General features: G+C 43.3%; 2 protein-coding genes across 2 annotated transcripts in view; both read left to right on the forward strand.

Annotated features, from left to right (window-relative positions):
- CHM (CHM Rab escort protein) overlaps window positions 1-14,949 on the forward strand; it is a 243,664-nt gene that overhangs the window by 55,293 nt on the left and 173,422 nt on the right. The window lies entirely within an intron of this gene.
- LOC101657353 (60S ribosomal protein L7a-like) lies at window positions 12,950-13,754 on the forward strand. Its single transcript, XM_013007608.2, is given in 2 exon segments — window positions 12,950-13,432; window positions 13,434-13,754. Coding segments are annotated over 2 exon segments (801 nt in total). The 5' UTR covers window positions 12,950-12,952.

Genomic DNA, 14,949 nt, shown 5'->3' on the forward strand with positions numbered 1-14,949 from the left:
TTTTGTTTTCAGCGATTGTGGGGGGAGGGTGAGCATCACAAAATGCCATTTTGTTTGAACAAAGTGTTCTTGCATTGAGGGAGTGTATGAGCTGAGGCCCAAGGCCTGTCTGTAGCCTCAGTGCATTGCCTTATAAATATATGTACATAGGCCAATACCTTTGTTTTTATGGCTTAATGTATTTACATAAGTACACACCTTTGTTAATACCTCTATCTCTAGCTTTCCATCCTTCAACTTTCCTCTCGTTCCTTTTGCATCCTCCTGCCCCACTATCACGTTCCCCCTTCTTTAATCTCTTAGTACATCCTCTCAACTAGATTGCTTTTGCTCTAATACCGACAGGATCTCTACAATCTTCTAGATGTTGGTTTTAATTCCTTGGTGGTTCCCCTGTTTCAGGCATTATGTAAGGTTTAATTCCCTTGTTGTTCCCCTGTATAAGGCATTGTTTGCTCACCACATCCTTCCTCCCCCTCCCCCCCCACCTTTTTCCCCCTAGACCAGCAGTTCTCAACCTTTGGGGTATGACCCCTTTGGGGGTCAAACAACCATTTCACAGGGATCGCCGGATTCAGTAACAGTATTGAATAACAAAATCACAGTTATGAAGTAGCAACGAAAATAACACCACAACATGAGGAACAATATCAAAGGATCATGGTATTAGGCAGGTTGAGAACCACTGCCCTAGACCCTCCGGGGCTGTTGGCCCTGTTGCTTTCTCCCCATGCTTACCTCCCATGTATGTCTTATATAAGTAGGCCAACCAGCAATGTCCTAGGCCAAACAATAAGAAAACAAAAAGTTGAAAAAAGAAGAGAGAAACACACCCCTCCCCGCCCCCAAACCATACATAGTTCTGGATCTGTCTGCTGGCCTTTATGAGTCTCTCCGCCCTGGTCCTATAGGAGTTCCGAGGGCTTCCCCTCCAAGTCTGAAGTCTATTTTGGGGGGTCTTAAGGGGTTTTGTGGATTGGGTTTGTTCCAGTTGCTGATCTGTTATGCTCCCTTCTTGGTTTGTCCCGCTGCAGGGGATTCAGGCTATATTATCTCCCCGCTGTGTGGTGTGTCCCCATTATTGTCCTTTGTCACTGCACATTCCATCCAGTTAGGAGAAAACATTGAGTTGTTGGCAGTCCTGCAGTCCTCTCTGTGCCTTAGAAGTTCCATGGAGGAACATTATCCTCTGGGCTTGGTGTGCCAGTATGGAGTTGAGGCTGAATGTCCCTTCCTCTTTTTCCTTCTTGGTTTGTGTCTCTCTGGCTCCTTTCCCCCACCTGAAGATTTAGTGTTGTTCTCTGTGGCACACACTTCTCGGGGTGGGGGTGGGGCAGATTGGCCCCGTAACCCAATCTCTTCATGCAGTTCTCCACGTGGTTACGTTGCCCTCCTGGTTTGTTGCACTGCGGTAGAGTCTGTATGCACGCTTCCAATTCTCTGGAGACACAACCAATACTTTCTCCCTGGGTGTGTTAATGTCCTGTTTCCCTCATGCCATCCTCTCAGTCCGCCCCCCCACTTTTCTCCCTCCTCCTTCCAACCTTTACCCTACTTTATATTGGATTTACAAGTACCTCCTAGGGTTTGGTCTGACCTCCACCCAACTGTCTGTGCCTCCATCCATATATTGTGAGATAAGTGTCTTCTATACCTACTGTGCTGATTATACTTACCTCAGGGGACTTAATGTTATACTTGTTCTTTTGTGATTGGCTGACCTCACAGCATAATTTCCTCCAATTCTCCCCACGAAACGACGTGTTTCATGTGATTGTCCATGCTTTTTAATTGTTGCATAGTACTCCATTGTGTGTATGTGCCAGAGTTTACTAATCCACTCATTTATCGATAGTAATTTAGGTTGTTTCCAGCGCTTTGCAATTGTGAATTGCATTGCAATAAACATTGGAGCACAGATGACTGGTCATATTTTATTTCTTACTTCTTCTGGGTAGATCGATTTCCATTTTCTTTGAATATTGCCAGGTAGCTTTCCACAATGGCTCCACGTATCTACATGACCACCAGCAGTGGAGGAGAGTTCCTATTTCACCACATTCCCTCCAACATTTGTTGTTCTCTGATTTTCTGATTTGGGCTAACCTCAAGGGTGTTAGATGGTATCTCATGGTTGTTTTAATTTGCATTTCTCTTATGGCTAATGATCAGGAGCACTTTCTCATGTGTTTATTGGCCATACGGGTCTCCTCCCTAGAGAAATTTCTTTACAGTTCTTTTGCCCACTTCACAAGGGGGTTAACTGTTTTCCTCGTTTTGCAGGGCAGGACAGTATTATAGATTTTAATAATAAGCCCTTTGTCTGATGTGTCATTGGTGAAAATGCTCTCCCAGTCTGTAGGTTGCCTTGTTACCCTCTTGGTGAAGTCTTTGGAGGCACACAGGTGTTTTATTCTTATTAAATCCCATTTCTCGATTTCCAGTTCACCTGTGTATGTACCCTACCCTTCCCTCTTGCAGTGAGCTTATGTATTCCCTGGGTCAATTATCTGAGGCTAGTCCCACTTCCTTCCTTGATGGTCCTGATGGCTTGGGGTTTTACTTCTAGGTCTGTGATCTACCTTGAGTTTGTTCTTATGCATGGGGCAAGGTAAACATCTTGTTTTATTTTTCTACATGTGAATATCCATTGTTTCCAGCACCACTTGTTAAAGAGGGCATCCGCCTCCCACTTGGTGCTTTTGGAGCCCTTATCGAAGATCAGTTGTCTCTGTGCTGATGGTTTTACTTCTGGGCTTTCTGTTCTTTTCCACTGGTCTGAGTATCTGTCATTACACCAGCAACATGCTGTTTTGACCACTGTGGCTGTGTAGTAGGTGTTAAAATCAGGTAAAGCGAGTCCTCTGACTTTGTCCTTCTTGAGGAGTTCTCTACTAATTCTAGGCTTCTTCCTTCTCCATTGGAAATTGGTGGTCAGTTTTACCAATTCTCTGAAGAAGGTTGTTAGTATTTGAATCAGAATAGCATTAAAATTAAAAGGGCTTTGGGTAAGATTGACATCTTTACGATGTTGAGTCTTCCAATTCACAAGCATTGGATGCTCTTCCATTTGTGGAGGTCGCTTTTGGATTCCTGTAGTAAGGCCTTGTAGTTGTCTTTGTATAGGTCTTTAGTTTTTTTGGTTAAATATATTCCTAGGTATTTCAATTTGTTCTTGGCTACTGTGAAGGGTACTGCCTCCTTCATCTTCTCTTTCGATGTATATAACAAATTGGTAGACTTCTGTTCGTTGATCTTGTATCCTGCCCCTCTTCCATATTCCTCTATTGCTGTAAGTACTCCCATTGTGGGATTTTCAATGTACAGAATCACATCATCTGCAAATAGTGAAAGTTTCACCACCTCCTCTCCCAGTTGGATACCTTTAATGTCCTTCCTCTGGCTTATGTTGTTAGCTAGGAACTTCAATACGATGTTGAATAGAAGTGGGGACTAGGGGAATCCTTTTCTTGTCTCATTTTTGCAGTCAAATGGTCTACCACTGAGTATACCCCCAACACTCTTGTCCCCTTTTTTAGTGGGATTGTTTTTGTCTTTTCCCTGTTGACTATGATGTTAGCTGTTGGCTTTTCGTAGATAGCTTGTATTAGCTTGAGGAATTTTCCTTCCATTCTTATGTTCATGAGTGTCTTAATTTGGAATGGGTGTTGGATGTTGCTAAATGCCTTTTCTGCATCTTTTGATATTATCATGTGGGTCTTACACTTTTTCTTATTAATGTGTTGTATAATATTGATGCATTTTCGGATGTTAAACCCTGCATCCCTAGGATGAATCCTACCTGATCATGGTGGGTGATATGTTTTTTATACTTTTGTATTCTATTGACCAATATTTTGTTAAGGATTTTCTCATCTATGTTCATTAGAGATACTCGTCTGTACTTTTCTGTACCTGTGGTATTCTTGCCCTGTTTGGTTATCAAAGTTATACTGGCTTTGTAGAATGAGTTTTGGAATTTGCCCTCCTTTTCTATGATCTGGAATAATTTGTGGACGATCGGTGTCAGTTCTTCCCTGAATGCTTTGTAGAATTCCCTTGTGAAGCTGTCTCTGGTCTGGGGGCTTTTTTTGTTGGTAGCTTGTTGATAACCATATCTGTTTCTTATTTTGTTATGAGTTTTTTGAGGTTCTTGACCTCTGTGTGGCATAATCTAGGGAGGGACTGTTTTTCCAAGTGTTTATCCATGTCTTCCATGTTTTTGAATTCATTAGAATACAGTCCTCCATACCGCGTTTCCCCGAAAGTAAGACATCCCCCGAAAATAAGACACCCCCAAAATAAGACCTACTTACAGTTTTGCCTCTCACTGAAATATAAGGCATCCCCTGAAAATAAAACCTCCCCGAACATAAGACTTCCCCGATAATAAGACCCCCCGAAGCTACCTTAACTCTGGATTCTGGACCATAGCGGCGGGTGCCGCCGTGCAGCTTACTGTTGGCTGCAGAGCAGCCAGAGCAAACAGGAAGTGCGAGTAAATGTACCATAGATTATGAGTAGATGTACCATAGATTGTTGTACATGGAAATAATGGTAGTAACAAAAAATTCTTGATACTGTAGGATTCAGTTTTTCTGGTTATGCTGGTTTGTGATGACAACTACTACAACGACTACTACCTGTACCGTATACAGGTAATAAATTTCCTTTTATTTTGTTCAATAATAAATGTGTACCGTATTATTCTTCATGGAAAAATAAGATAGCCCCTGAAATTAAGACCTAGCGCATCTTTGGGAGCAAAAATTAATATAAGACACTGTCTTATTTTCAGGGAAACAGGGTAGTACTTTGTGATTATCGTTTTAATCTCATTGGGGACTGTTGTGATTTTCCCTGTTTCATCCCTCATCTTGGCAATTGATGTTTGCTCCTTCCTTTCCTTGGTTAGGTTCATCCTGTTGATCCTTTCATAGAACTAGCTTTTTGCTGCATTAGTCTTTTGCATAGTTCTTTTGTCTTCCACTCGTTTAACTGCCCCGAATTTTATTATTTCTTTTCTTTTGCTATTGGAGGGCTTGTTCTGTTGACTCTATTCTAGTTGCTGGAGGTTTTGTGATAACATATCAGTCATAAGCTTCTCTTTTTTTCATAATACCCTGTGGTCTTCCTTTTATTAATCTTGAACTTTATGGCTTGGTGATCTGAGAAAGATGTATTACTTCAAGCAGCCTTCTGAAGATTTCTTTTTGTGGCATATCCACGTCTGATACTTCTATAAGTGTCATTACCTTTGCCATTGTCTTTTGTCTCTGGTTTTTTTATTGAGAGCGATGTGCTTTGCTGATGCTTCCTTGACCCTTTTGTGTAGTTAGGTGCCATGTTTCTGGCAGCCCAGGGGGCCCTGAGTTATTTCTCTGTGTTACTGATCAGGGGGCTGCCTGTGGCCCACTACAGAGGTGGGTCAGAATGCCATGTAGGCAGGGTTCCATGGAGATTCAGTGGCCAACAGTGGTGAGGAGTTTCCTTGACAGGAGTGGGGCTGGAGCCTGTATGTATTCCCCTGAGCTGCTTTGAATTGGTCTAAACGGTAGCTATCAGCAGCTCTTTTTCTTGTTGATTTATTCATTTAAAAGGATGCCTAATAGAAGACAAAGGTGGGGGAGGCCTTGCTGTCTCAGAAGGGGGTGCTGATCGAGGACAAAAATAATTCCACTGCCCTGGTGTGGGTGCCCTGGGAGAACCTCCGCAAGGTGTAGGTGTCTGGCACTGGTGGGGGCAGCTGTTGCGTCTGAGGGCAGGGAATGCTGCACTGGTATGGGACAGGCCACTGCTGCTGTAGGTGGTGGGAGTGGAGGAGCCCTGTGTACAATGATAAGCCTGAGGGGGGAGGGCCGTCTGCAGGTTTTGGCTACGTTGGGGTCTCAAGTAGTGTGTCCGGTGTCTTCTGGGAAACTTCTGGACCTGAGTTTCTTATCCCCTGGGCTCTGCAGCCAGGCTGTGTGTGGGGAATGTATGCTCTTCTAACTGAGGATGCACTCCTTACTGCTCCGAGTGGGCCTGGTATGCTAGGGAAGTGCTGAGCCATTGTGGGCAGGAGCAGCATGGGGATGGGGAGGGATTGGGCTGTGAGGGTAGTGTGCATTTGCGTACCCTCAGTAGTGGCACAGGCGCTTGCCAGCGTGGGAGCGGCCTAGGCTGTGTTGGGGGAGCATGCGGTAGTGCGCAGCAGAATCAGGTGTGCAGGCCGGGGTGGGGGTGGGGTAGGTGGAGAGGTCTCAGGCAATGATGCTGCATGGAGCGGCCCCCCGTCGCAGGTCACCTAGCCTGCTATAGGTAAACTGCAGGTCAGTTACTGGGGCCCTGGGTGAATGGAAGAAGAGACCCGAGGCCGCCACTTGGAGAGAGGAGAACTGCAGAACGGGGCAGCTGAAGGGATTCCTGCCACAATTGTGTGGGTCTCAGCCGGGCCGCCAAGCAGCAACTGCCATGGCGACTAGGCCTGGGGGTGGGGCGGGGCAATCGGCGACTGCAGTGGCAGTGACAGTGGTGCATAGGAGCAGCCCAGCCAACTGAGCCGAGATGTCCCTAGGATCAGATCTTGGATCTCTGCGCTGCTCCACCTCAGGACAGATGTGTGGGGGCAGGGGGCGGGGGACGGGGGGTGCCTTGTGGCTGAGGGAGGCACCCAGGATTGTCCTAGGGGTCCTCACTCACCAGAATCCTCCCACTAGTCCTCCTGGACACCATACCTGCCATGCGTGAAATAACTCTCAGTATGTGCTGCTTACCTGGACAGCATCTTGACTTCTCTGCTGCTATATCTTTTGATAGCTGGCCATCAGCTTTCTTCACCACATTTTTGTATATACTTATTTTGTCTTCAGTGATCGTATAGGAAAGCTGCGTATCACGGAATGCCAGGTTATTAGAACAAAGTGTTCTTGCATTGAGGGAGTATTTGTGTAGAGGCCCAATGTTCGTTTACTACCTTAATACTTAACATATAAATATATGTACATAGATGCATTTCCCTATCGTTTTATATATAACTATTTACATATGTACATGCCTGTATTTAGACCTCTGTAAATACCCTTTGCCTCCTGGTTCTTTCCTGTATTTTCTTTCCTCTTGTCCCACTATCATGTTCGGCCTTCATTTGCTTTTCGGTAATTCTTTAGAAGAAGTGTGTCCTGGTCGAGTCTGATGGGGTGCCATGCCCTTGCCTCAAAGTCTATTTTTGGTATTCCCCAGGGACTTCGATGCTTTGCGCCCCTTGCTGATCTGTTGCATACCCTTAGTATTCCACCCCAATGTGGTGGAGTCAGATCAAGCACACCTCCCGCACTGTGCCTCCAGTGTTGTCCCTTGTAACGAGTCAGTGAGGGACATCGTGTCTCTGAGCTTTTTGGGGAGGCTGTGTCTACAGGCAAGCCTTCTCTTTGCCCTGCTCACCATTGAGCTTTTTTTTTTGGCTTGCCTGTCACCAGGCCTTTTCTTGGCTGTGCCTTACCCAGTCAAGTGTTTAAATCTCTTTAGCTATACTGACAGATGCCCAGAGGCAACCAATTTTTGCCAATGTGCATCTTTCCTTGAGGCCTTCAGCTGTCTTTCACTCTGGGTCCAGAAGTCCACTGCTGCCAGTGGACTCTGTTATGATTGTTACTTTTTCTCACCATCTTGTACCTCCAAGGTTGTAGTTCTTTTTCCTGTGTGTCTAGAATGTTTTGAGTACCGAGACCCTGTGTCCAAAGGATACAGTCCACTTTAGACGATTGTTGATAGTAGTGGGATATCTCTCAACCTCTGTGTATTTGGCCATTATGTAAGTCTATTTCTTGTCAATTTTAAGTCATAGCTTTCTCACTAGACCATGAACTGGCCAATTTTCTTGCTAAGCCACAGTAATTTGCATAGTCATTGACCCATTTCCTGCACGGTCATTTTATTCCATTGGTTTTATACACATCCTATTTGCAGAGTAAACTAACCAGTCCTTTGTAAGATTGTGGCTTAACCAATCATTTTGACAGAATGGTAAACCCAAGGCCAGAAAGGTCATATATATATATGAAAAATATATTGAATTGCATATGTCAAGGCATCTGATTTCTCTACTCTTTCTGAATTTGGGATTAATGGTCTTTAGTGACTCACCTGTACATTTTAGTGGGGGAAGAAATCACATTTTCATACTTTTTTTTTCTGGGCTTTTTCTAAGTTAGAACGTAAAATGATGATAGTGGAAGATTTAGATACACTAAAATAATATTGATGTATGTTAATCTCATCTATTCAAACTTAGAGGAAGAGGTGAAAAAGATGATCTTCTGTTTATTTTTATTCACGTATGAAAAAAAAATTGTTGATTATTAGAGGCATAGTAAGTATGATGACCTAGTACAATAATGTACAGATAATCCATTTGTTTATAAGAAATGCTAAGAACATGTCTGTCAGCTTGTTATCCTGTAGCGGCTTGTATGTTGCTATGATGCTAATAGTTAGGTCACTGATATTTCAAAATACCAGCTGAGTCACCCAAAGTAAACAGGTTTCAGCAGAGTTTCCAGAATATGAACAGACTATGGAAAAGGAATAGACTATTTACTTCAGAGGAATTAGCCAATGAAATCCTAATGGATAGCAGTAAAACATTGCCCCATACCAAAAAACTAAGAATTAACAGGAGAACATTGTCAGAGCGAGTGCCATAAGATGAGCCACTCAAGTTGTATGGCACTCAAAATATGAACTGAGGAAGAGCTGCCTTCACTAAGTAGAGTCCACCAAAATGACATGGATGGAGTAATGCCTGCAGGAGTAAAGCTTCTGGGACTTTCATTTGCTGATAGGGCAAGGCTTACAATGAGAAGAAACTGCTGCAAACACCTATTAATAATTGGAACTTGGAATATACAGGCTATGAATATAAGAAAATTATGTCATCAAAAATGAAATGGACCATATAAAGATAAATATTCTAGGTGTTAGTGAGCTAAAATGGATTGGTATTAACCTTTTTGAATCAGATAGTCATATGGTTTACTATGCCAAGAACGACAGACTCAAAAGGACTGGTATCACATTAATCATTAAAAAGGGATTTAAAAAGTAATAATTTATAAGTTATCAGGGGTTCATGAGGGAGGGAGGTAGGATGGGAGAGGGGGAAAATGAACTGGTACCAAGGGCTCAAGTAGAAAGAAAATGTTTTGAAAGTGATGGTGGCAACATATGTACAAATGTGCTTGACATGATGAATGGATGTATGGACTGTGATAAGAGCTGTAAGAGCCCCCAGTAAAATGATTTAAAAAAAGACATTTCAGGATCTGCCTTGATGTACAAGGCAGTCTATGATAGAAAAATAGCTCTACACATACAAGGAAATCCAGTCAATACAGCTGTCATTCTTATTGATGCACCAATCACTAAGGCTAGCAATGCAGAAATTGAAGAATTCTACAAATGTCTTCAGTCTGAAATTGACCAAACATGCACTCAAGATGCATTCCATCTTCAGTGTATCTTGGTCATTGGAATGCAGAAGTTAGAAATACAGAGGAGGGAACAGCCGTTGGAAACTCTGGCCTTGGTGATAGGATCAAAGCTGGAGATTGAATGATAGAATTTTGCAAGACCAGCAACTTCACAAATAATATTTTACAATATAAACAGTGAATATACGTGAACTTCTCCAGATGGAATACAGAAAACCCAAATTGACTTCATGTGTGGGAAGAGATCCTGGAGAAGCTCAATATTAGCCAAAAGTAGGCCAAGGGCTGACTATGGAACAGATGATCAATTGCTCATATATAAGTTCAAGATAAAGCTCAAAACAGTTAAAACAAGTCCACAAACCCAAAATATTCCCTTGAGTGTATCTCACCTGGGTTTCCAGAACATCTCAAGAACCAATTTGATGCACTAAACACTATTGTCAGAAGACCTGATGAACTGTGTGTTGATATCAAGACCATCATCCATGAAGAAAGCAAAAGGTCATTAAAAAAATAGGAAAGAAAGAAAATATCCAAGTGGATATTAAAAAGAGACTATGAAACTTGCTCTTGATCTTAAGAGTAGCTAAGGCACATGGAAGAATGATGAAGTTAAAGAGCTGAATGGAAAATTTGAAAGGACAGCTCAAGAAGGCAAAGTAAAATATTATAATGAAATATGTAGAGTTAGAAAACCAAAAATAAGGAACACACTCAGTATATCTTAAACTGAAAGAACTAAAGAAAAAAATTCAAGCCTTGAGTTGATATTAAAATATTCTGTTGGCAAAATATTGAACAAAACTGGAAGCATCAAAAGAAGATGTAAAGAATACACAGAATCACTATTCCCATTATCTTTATGAACTTTGTTATGGCAATTGACTGAATTGTTCCACAAGGCTTTTTGATCCCAACCCTTCAAACCCAATAATTCAGTTCTACTTGGTGTTTGTTTTTGCCTCAGTTAGTATCCATAACCCTGCCTGCTATGTAGTTTATTATATATATGACTATGCAGCATATATTAACATGTATGAATACATGTCTATAGATAAAGCTGCGCCTTCACACCCATATATATTCACATGTACTGTGCTATACACATATATGCCCACATGTCTACCTATGCAACCTAAAACAAAAAAAAAACACCCAACTCATTGCCATTGAGTCAATTCTGACTCATAGTGACCATATTGGACAGGGTAGAACGTACTGCCTCTGTGGGTTTCACAAGACTGAAACTCTTTACAGGAGTAGGAAGCCTTAATTTTCTTCCAGTCTGACCTCATCTTTATTTCAGGGTAAACATTGATCTTTTGTTTCATACACTTGATTATTTAACGAAACAGTATTCATGGGTGATTTTTTTTAAATAAACCAATGTATTATGTGGATGAAAGGTAACTTTCTAATGTGTAAGCACTCACCACAAGGGCACTTCACCCAAGTAACGATGAAGTGATGTTTTTGCTAATTATAATTGTTGCAAAATTATATTCTACAGCATTTACTGAAATTGTTTCTTATTGATATGTACTATTTAGTGCCTTCATTTACCTTTGACTAGTTGTGCAGAACTTCATCTATGTTAGGTATTAGCTTTCCCATCACTAGAAGTAACAAGTGCTTACCATCTCAAAAACAATTTCATCTCCCTCCTCCTTCCATCCCTGTTATCTACCAGAGAGCATTTTTTTCATGTGTATGCCTATTTATATGTCACTGATCTTTCAGTTTGCTGTACTGTGGTGGCTTTCTTGTGGCTTTTATGTTGGGTGTTATGCCACTATTATTTCAAACACCAGCAAGTCACTTGTGACTAGGAAGAAGGAAAAAGTGGTCTACTTCTGATGGATTATCCAGTGAAAACTTATGCACAGCCATGAATGTTGTCTGAAATAGTTTTGGAGATGGAGGACCTGAAAATAATATTGAAGAAGAGCTGCTTCCTCAAAGTAGTATCAACCTTAATCAGGTGGCTAGCGTATAGCTTTTTGGAACTTCATTTGCTCATGGGGCAGAACTAAAAATGAGACGAAACAACCACAGATACTCATTTATAATTGGAACAGGGAATGTAAGAATTATGAATTTAAGAAAATTAGAAACCATAAAAGTGAAATTTAGTGCATAAAGATCTATATCCTAGGCATTACTGAACTAAAATGGACTGGTATTAGCCATTTTGAATTAGAGAATTTTAGGGCTTTCTATGCTGGAATAAGAAATTAAAAGGGAATGGTGCTACTACATTCATTGTCAAAAAAAAAGTATTTCAAGATCTACATTGAAGTACAATGCTGTCTGTGAAAGGAAAATATAACTTTCAAGGAACTAATTAATTAATAAAATTATTCAAATGTACTCATCAACCACTTAAGCCAGTGATGAAGAAATTGAAGAATTTTTTACCAGCTTCTGGTATAGTATGGGTTAGCGTTGTATTGCTAACAGCAAGCTCAGCAGTTCAAAACTACCAACTGCTCCTCGGGAGAAAGGAAAAAAGAAGAAGAATATTGTACACGGGCCAACCCTGGTGTCTGAGTGATTCCCAGGTCCCAGCAAAAAGGGACCAAGCTTCCAGAGCCCTGAAGAGCAGGGGAAACACCCCTAAATCCAGACTCATTTTCCACTTCATGGGCCGAGCAGCTGCCAAGAACAAAGGCCGCATCTCCCGATACGTGGCGAACAAATGCAGCATTGCCTCTCGGATCGATTGTTTCTCTGAGGTGCCCACTAGCGTATTTGGAGAAAAGCTTCGCGAGCAAGTCGAGGAGTGACTCTCCTTCTCCGAGACTGGGGGGGTAGGTGCCTCGGGACACTCTGGATGTGGTGATGGAGGAGGCAGTGGTTCAGGCAGAGGCTGCTGTGGAGATGACTAGGAAGCTGGAGAAGCGGGAGAAGCAATGCTTGAAAAGACAAAGAAGCACTGGCTGCCCTTGGCTTGCGTCTCAGGAAAGCAGCCGTGCTCCTGAGGAGTGTAAGGTCGGCGGGCAGGAGACCCACGGGAAAGGCCCCGAAGAAGAACAAGCAGAGGGCCCAGGAGGCTCCACAGGAAAATTGATTTGAAGCCGCCTCCTGTCTCTGCTATCCCCAAACCCAAGAATAAGAGCTCTAAGGAGGAGACGATCAGCAGTGACCCAGAAGGGACCCCTCCCCCCAAGAGGAAGAAACTGAAATTTCTCCCCAAAGAGGAGCCTGCATGTGATCAAGAGGCAGCAAGTGGCGGGAACATCCCAAAGAAAAAGAAACTCCCCGTGAAGGGGGAGCCCGCCAGCAGTGGACCCGAGGAGGCAGCTGCTAGCAGCAAGAGCAACAGCACTAAGAAAAAGGAAAAAATTCAAAAACCAGCCCAGGAAGATTAAAATGGACATTCCCTGGTGCTCCCGAGCCCTCTCAATAAACAAACAACTCCACGACAGTTTAAAAAAAAATACACGGCTTTTTTTTTCTCTTTCGTCCATCCAGCCAAGATGCCAAAAGGGAAGAAGGCCAAGGGCAAGAAGGTGGCCCCGGCGCCAGCCGTCGTGAAGAAGCAGGAGGCCAAGAAGGTGGTGAACCCCCTGTTCCAGAAGCGGCCCAAGAACTTCGGCATCGGCCAGGACATCCAGCCCAAGAGGGACCTCACCCGCTTCGTCCGGTGGCCGCACTACATCCGGCTGCCGCGCCAGCGCGCCATCCTGTACAAGCAGCTGAAGGTGCCGCCTGCCATCAACCAGTTCACCCAGGCCCTGGACCGGCAGACAGCCCCCCAGCTGCTGAAGCTGGCCCACAAGTACCGGCCCGAGACGAAGCAGGAGAAGAAGCAGAGGCTGCTGGCGCGGGCCGAGAAGAAGGCTGCCGGCAAAGGGGACGTCCCCACCAAGAGGCCGCCTGTCCTCCGCGCGGGGATCAACACCATCACCACTCTGGTGGAGAACAAGAAGGCTCAGCTGGTGGTGATCGCACATGACCGTGGACCCCATTGAGCTTGTGGTCTTCCTGCCAGCCCTGTGCCGGAAAATGGGGGTCCCCTACTGCATCATCAAGAGCAAGGCCCGGCTGGGGTGCCTGGTGCACAGGAAGACCTGCACCACCGTCGCCTTCACACAGGTGAACTCGGAAGACAAAGGAGCCTTGGCTAAGCTGGTGGAAGCCATCAGGACCAACTATAATGATAGGTTTGACGAGATCCGCCGCCACTGGGGTGGCCATGTGCTGGGCCCCAAGTCGGTGGCCCGAATCGCCAAGCTAGAAAAGGCCAAGGCCAAAGAACTCGCCACCAAGCTGGGCTAGCTCGCGCATGGCTGGTTTTTGTGCGTAATAAGACTAGTCCTTCAAAAAAAAATACACGAAGAAAGCAGGTCATTTAAAAGATAAGAAAGAATACACCAAAGTGGTTATCAGACGATATTCTGAAACTTGCTCTTGCCCATAGGGTAGCAAAAACAAATGGAGGAAATGGTGAAGTGAAAAGAGCTGAATAGAAAATAAAATGTCAACGGTCAGCTTAAGAGGACAAAGGAAAGCATTACAAAGAAATGTGTGAAAACCAAAAGGGAAGAACATATTCAGCATATTTCAAACAGAAACAACTGAAGAAAAAATTAGAAACCTTGAGTTGTAAGATTGGGCAAATGATAGAATAATTCAAGAAGTATTAAAATACTATGGGAGGAACATACACAGTCACTGTACCAAAAATAATTGATTGACATTCAGCTATTTCAAGAGGAACAAATGAGCAAGAACTATTGATATCGAATTAGGAAGTCCAAGCTCTTGAAGGCATTAGCAAAAAGCAATACTCCAGGTAGTGATAGGGTCTTGTTTGTTCTTCTAGCAGAGCATGGTACCTTGAATATTTTTCACAGATACCATAATTCAAATGTATGAATTCCTTGTCAGACTTCCTTATTCATTTTACAGCTTTCACATGCATATGAAGTATGATGTTTAAAGTTTATGTCCACTAGATATTCCTGGGTGAGAATAGGGTTGCATCCCAACCTATCAATCAGGCTGTAGCCTGATGACACCTCCTTGGGGGTGTGACCTTTCATGAGAGACAGAGAGAGAGAGAGAGAGAGAGAGAGAGAGAAGCCAAGTTCTTGTTGGCCCTTTACCCTCGCTGAAGATGGATCCTTCATCTGGTTTGTAGGTCTTCTTCCCAGGAACCGTCAGGGAACTCCAACAGTAGATTCATCTTCAGATTCATTTGCTTCTGCATCTACCAGCCTATATCCCTCCCATTGCCCCTTCCCTATTTTGTCATTTTTCTTCCTGTTTGTCAACTTCAACAGCCATATGAGTCAGGGGAAGCCTGACTTGAATGGACCAGACTTACCTATTTCTACAACTGTGTAGAGCCATTTGGTCTACAAATGATGTACAGTGAACCCTTGTTTATCGCGGTTAATCGGTTCTAGACCCTACCGTGATAAATGAAATTCCGCGAAGTAGGATTCCTTATTTGTAAATCAAATATTTT

This window comes from Echinops telfairi, unplaced genomic scaffold (assembly GCF_000313985.2).
Source record: "Echinops telfairi isolate 266 unplaced genomic scaffold, ASM31398v2 ScPeMD7_42;HRSCAF=159, whole genome shotgun sequence".
Classification (NCBI taxonomy): domain Eukaryota; kingdom Metazoa; phylum Chordata; class Mammalia; order Afrosoricida; family Tenrecidae; genus Echinops; species Echinops telfairi.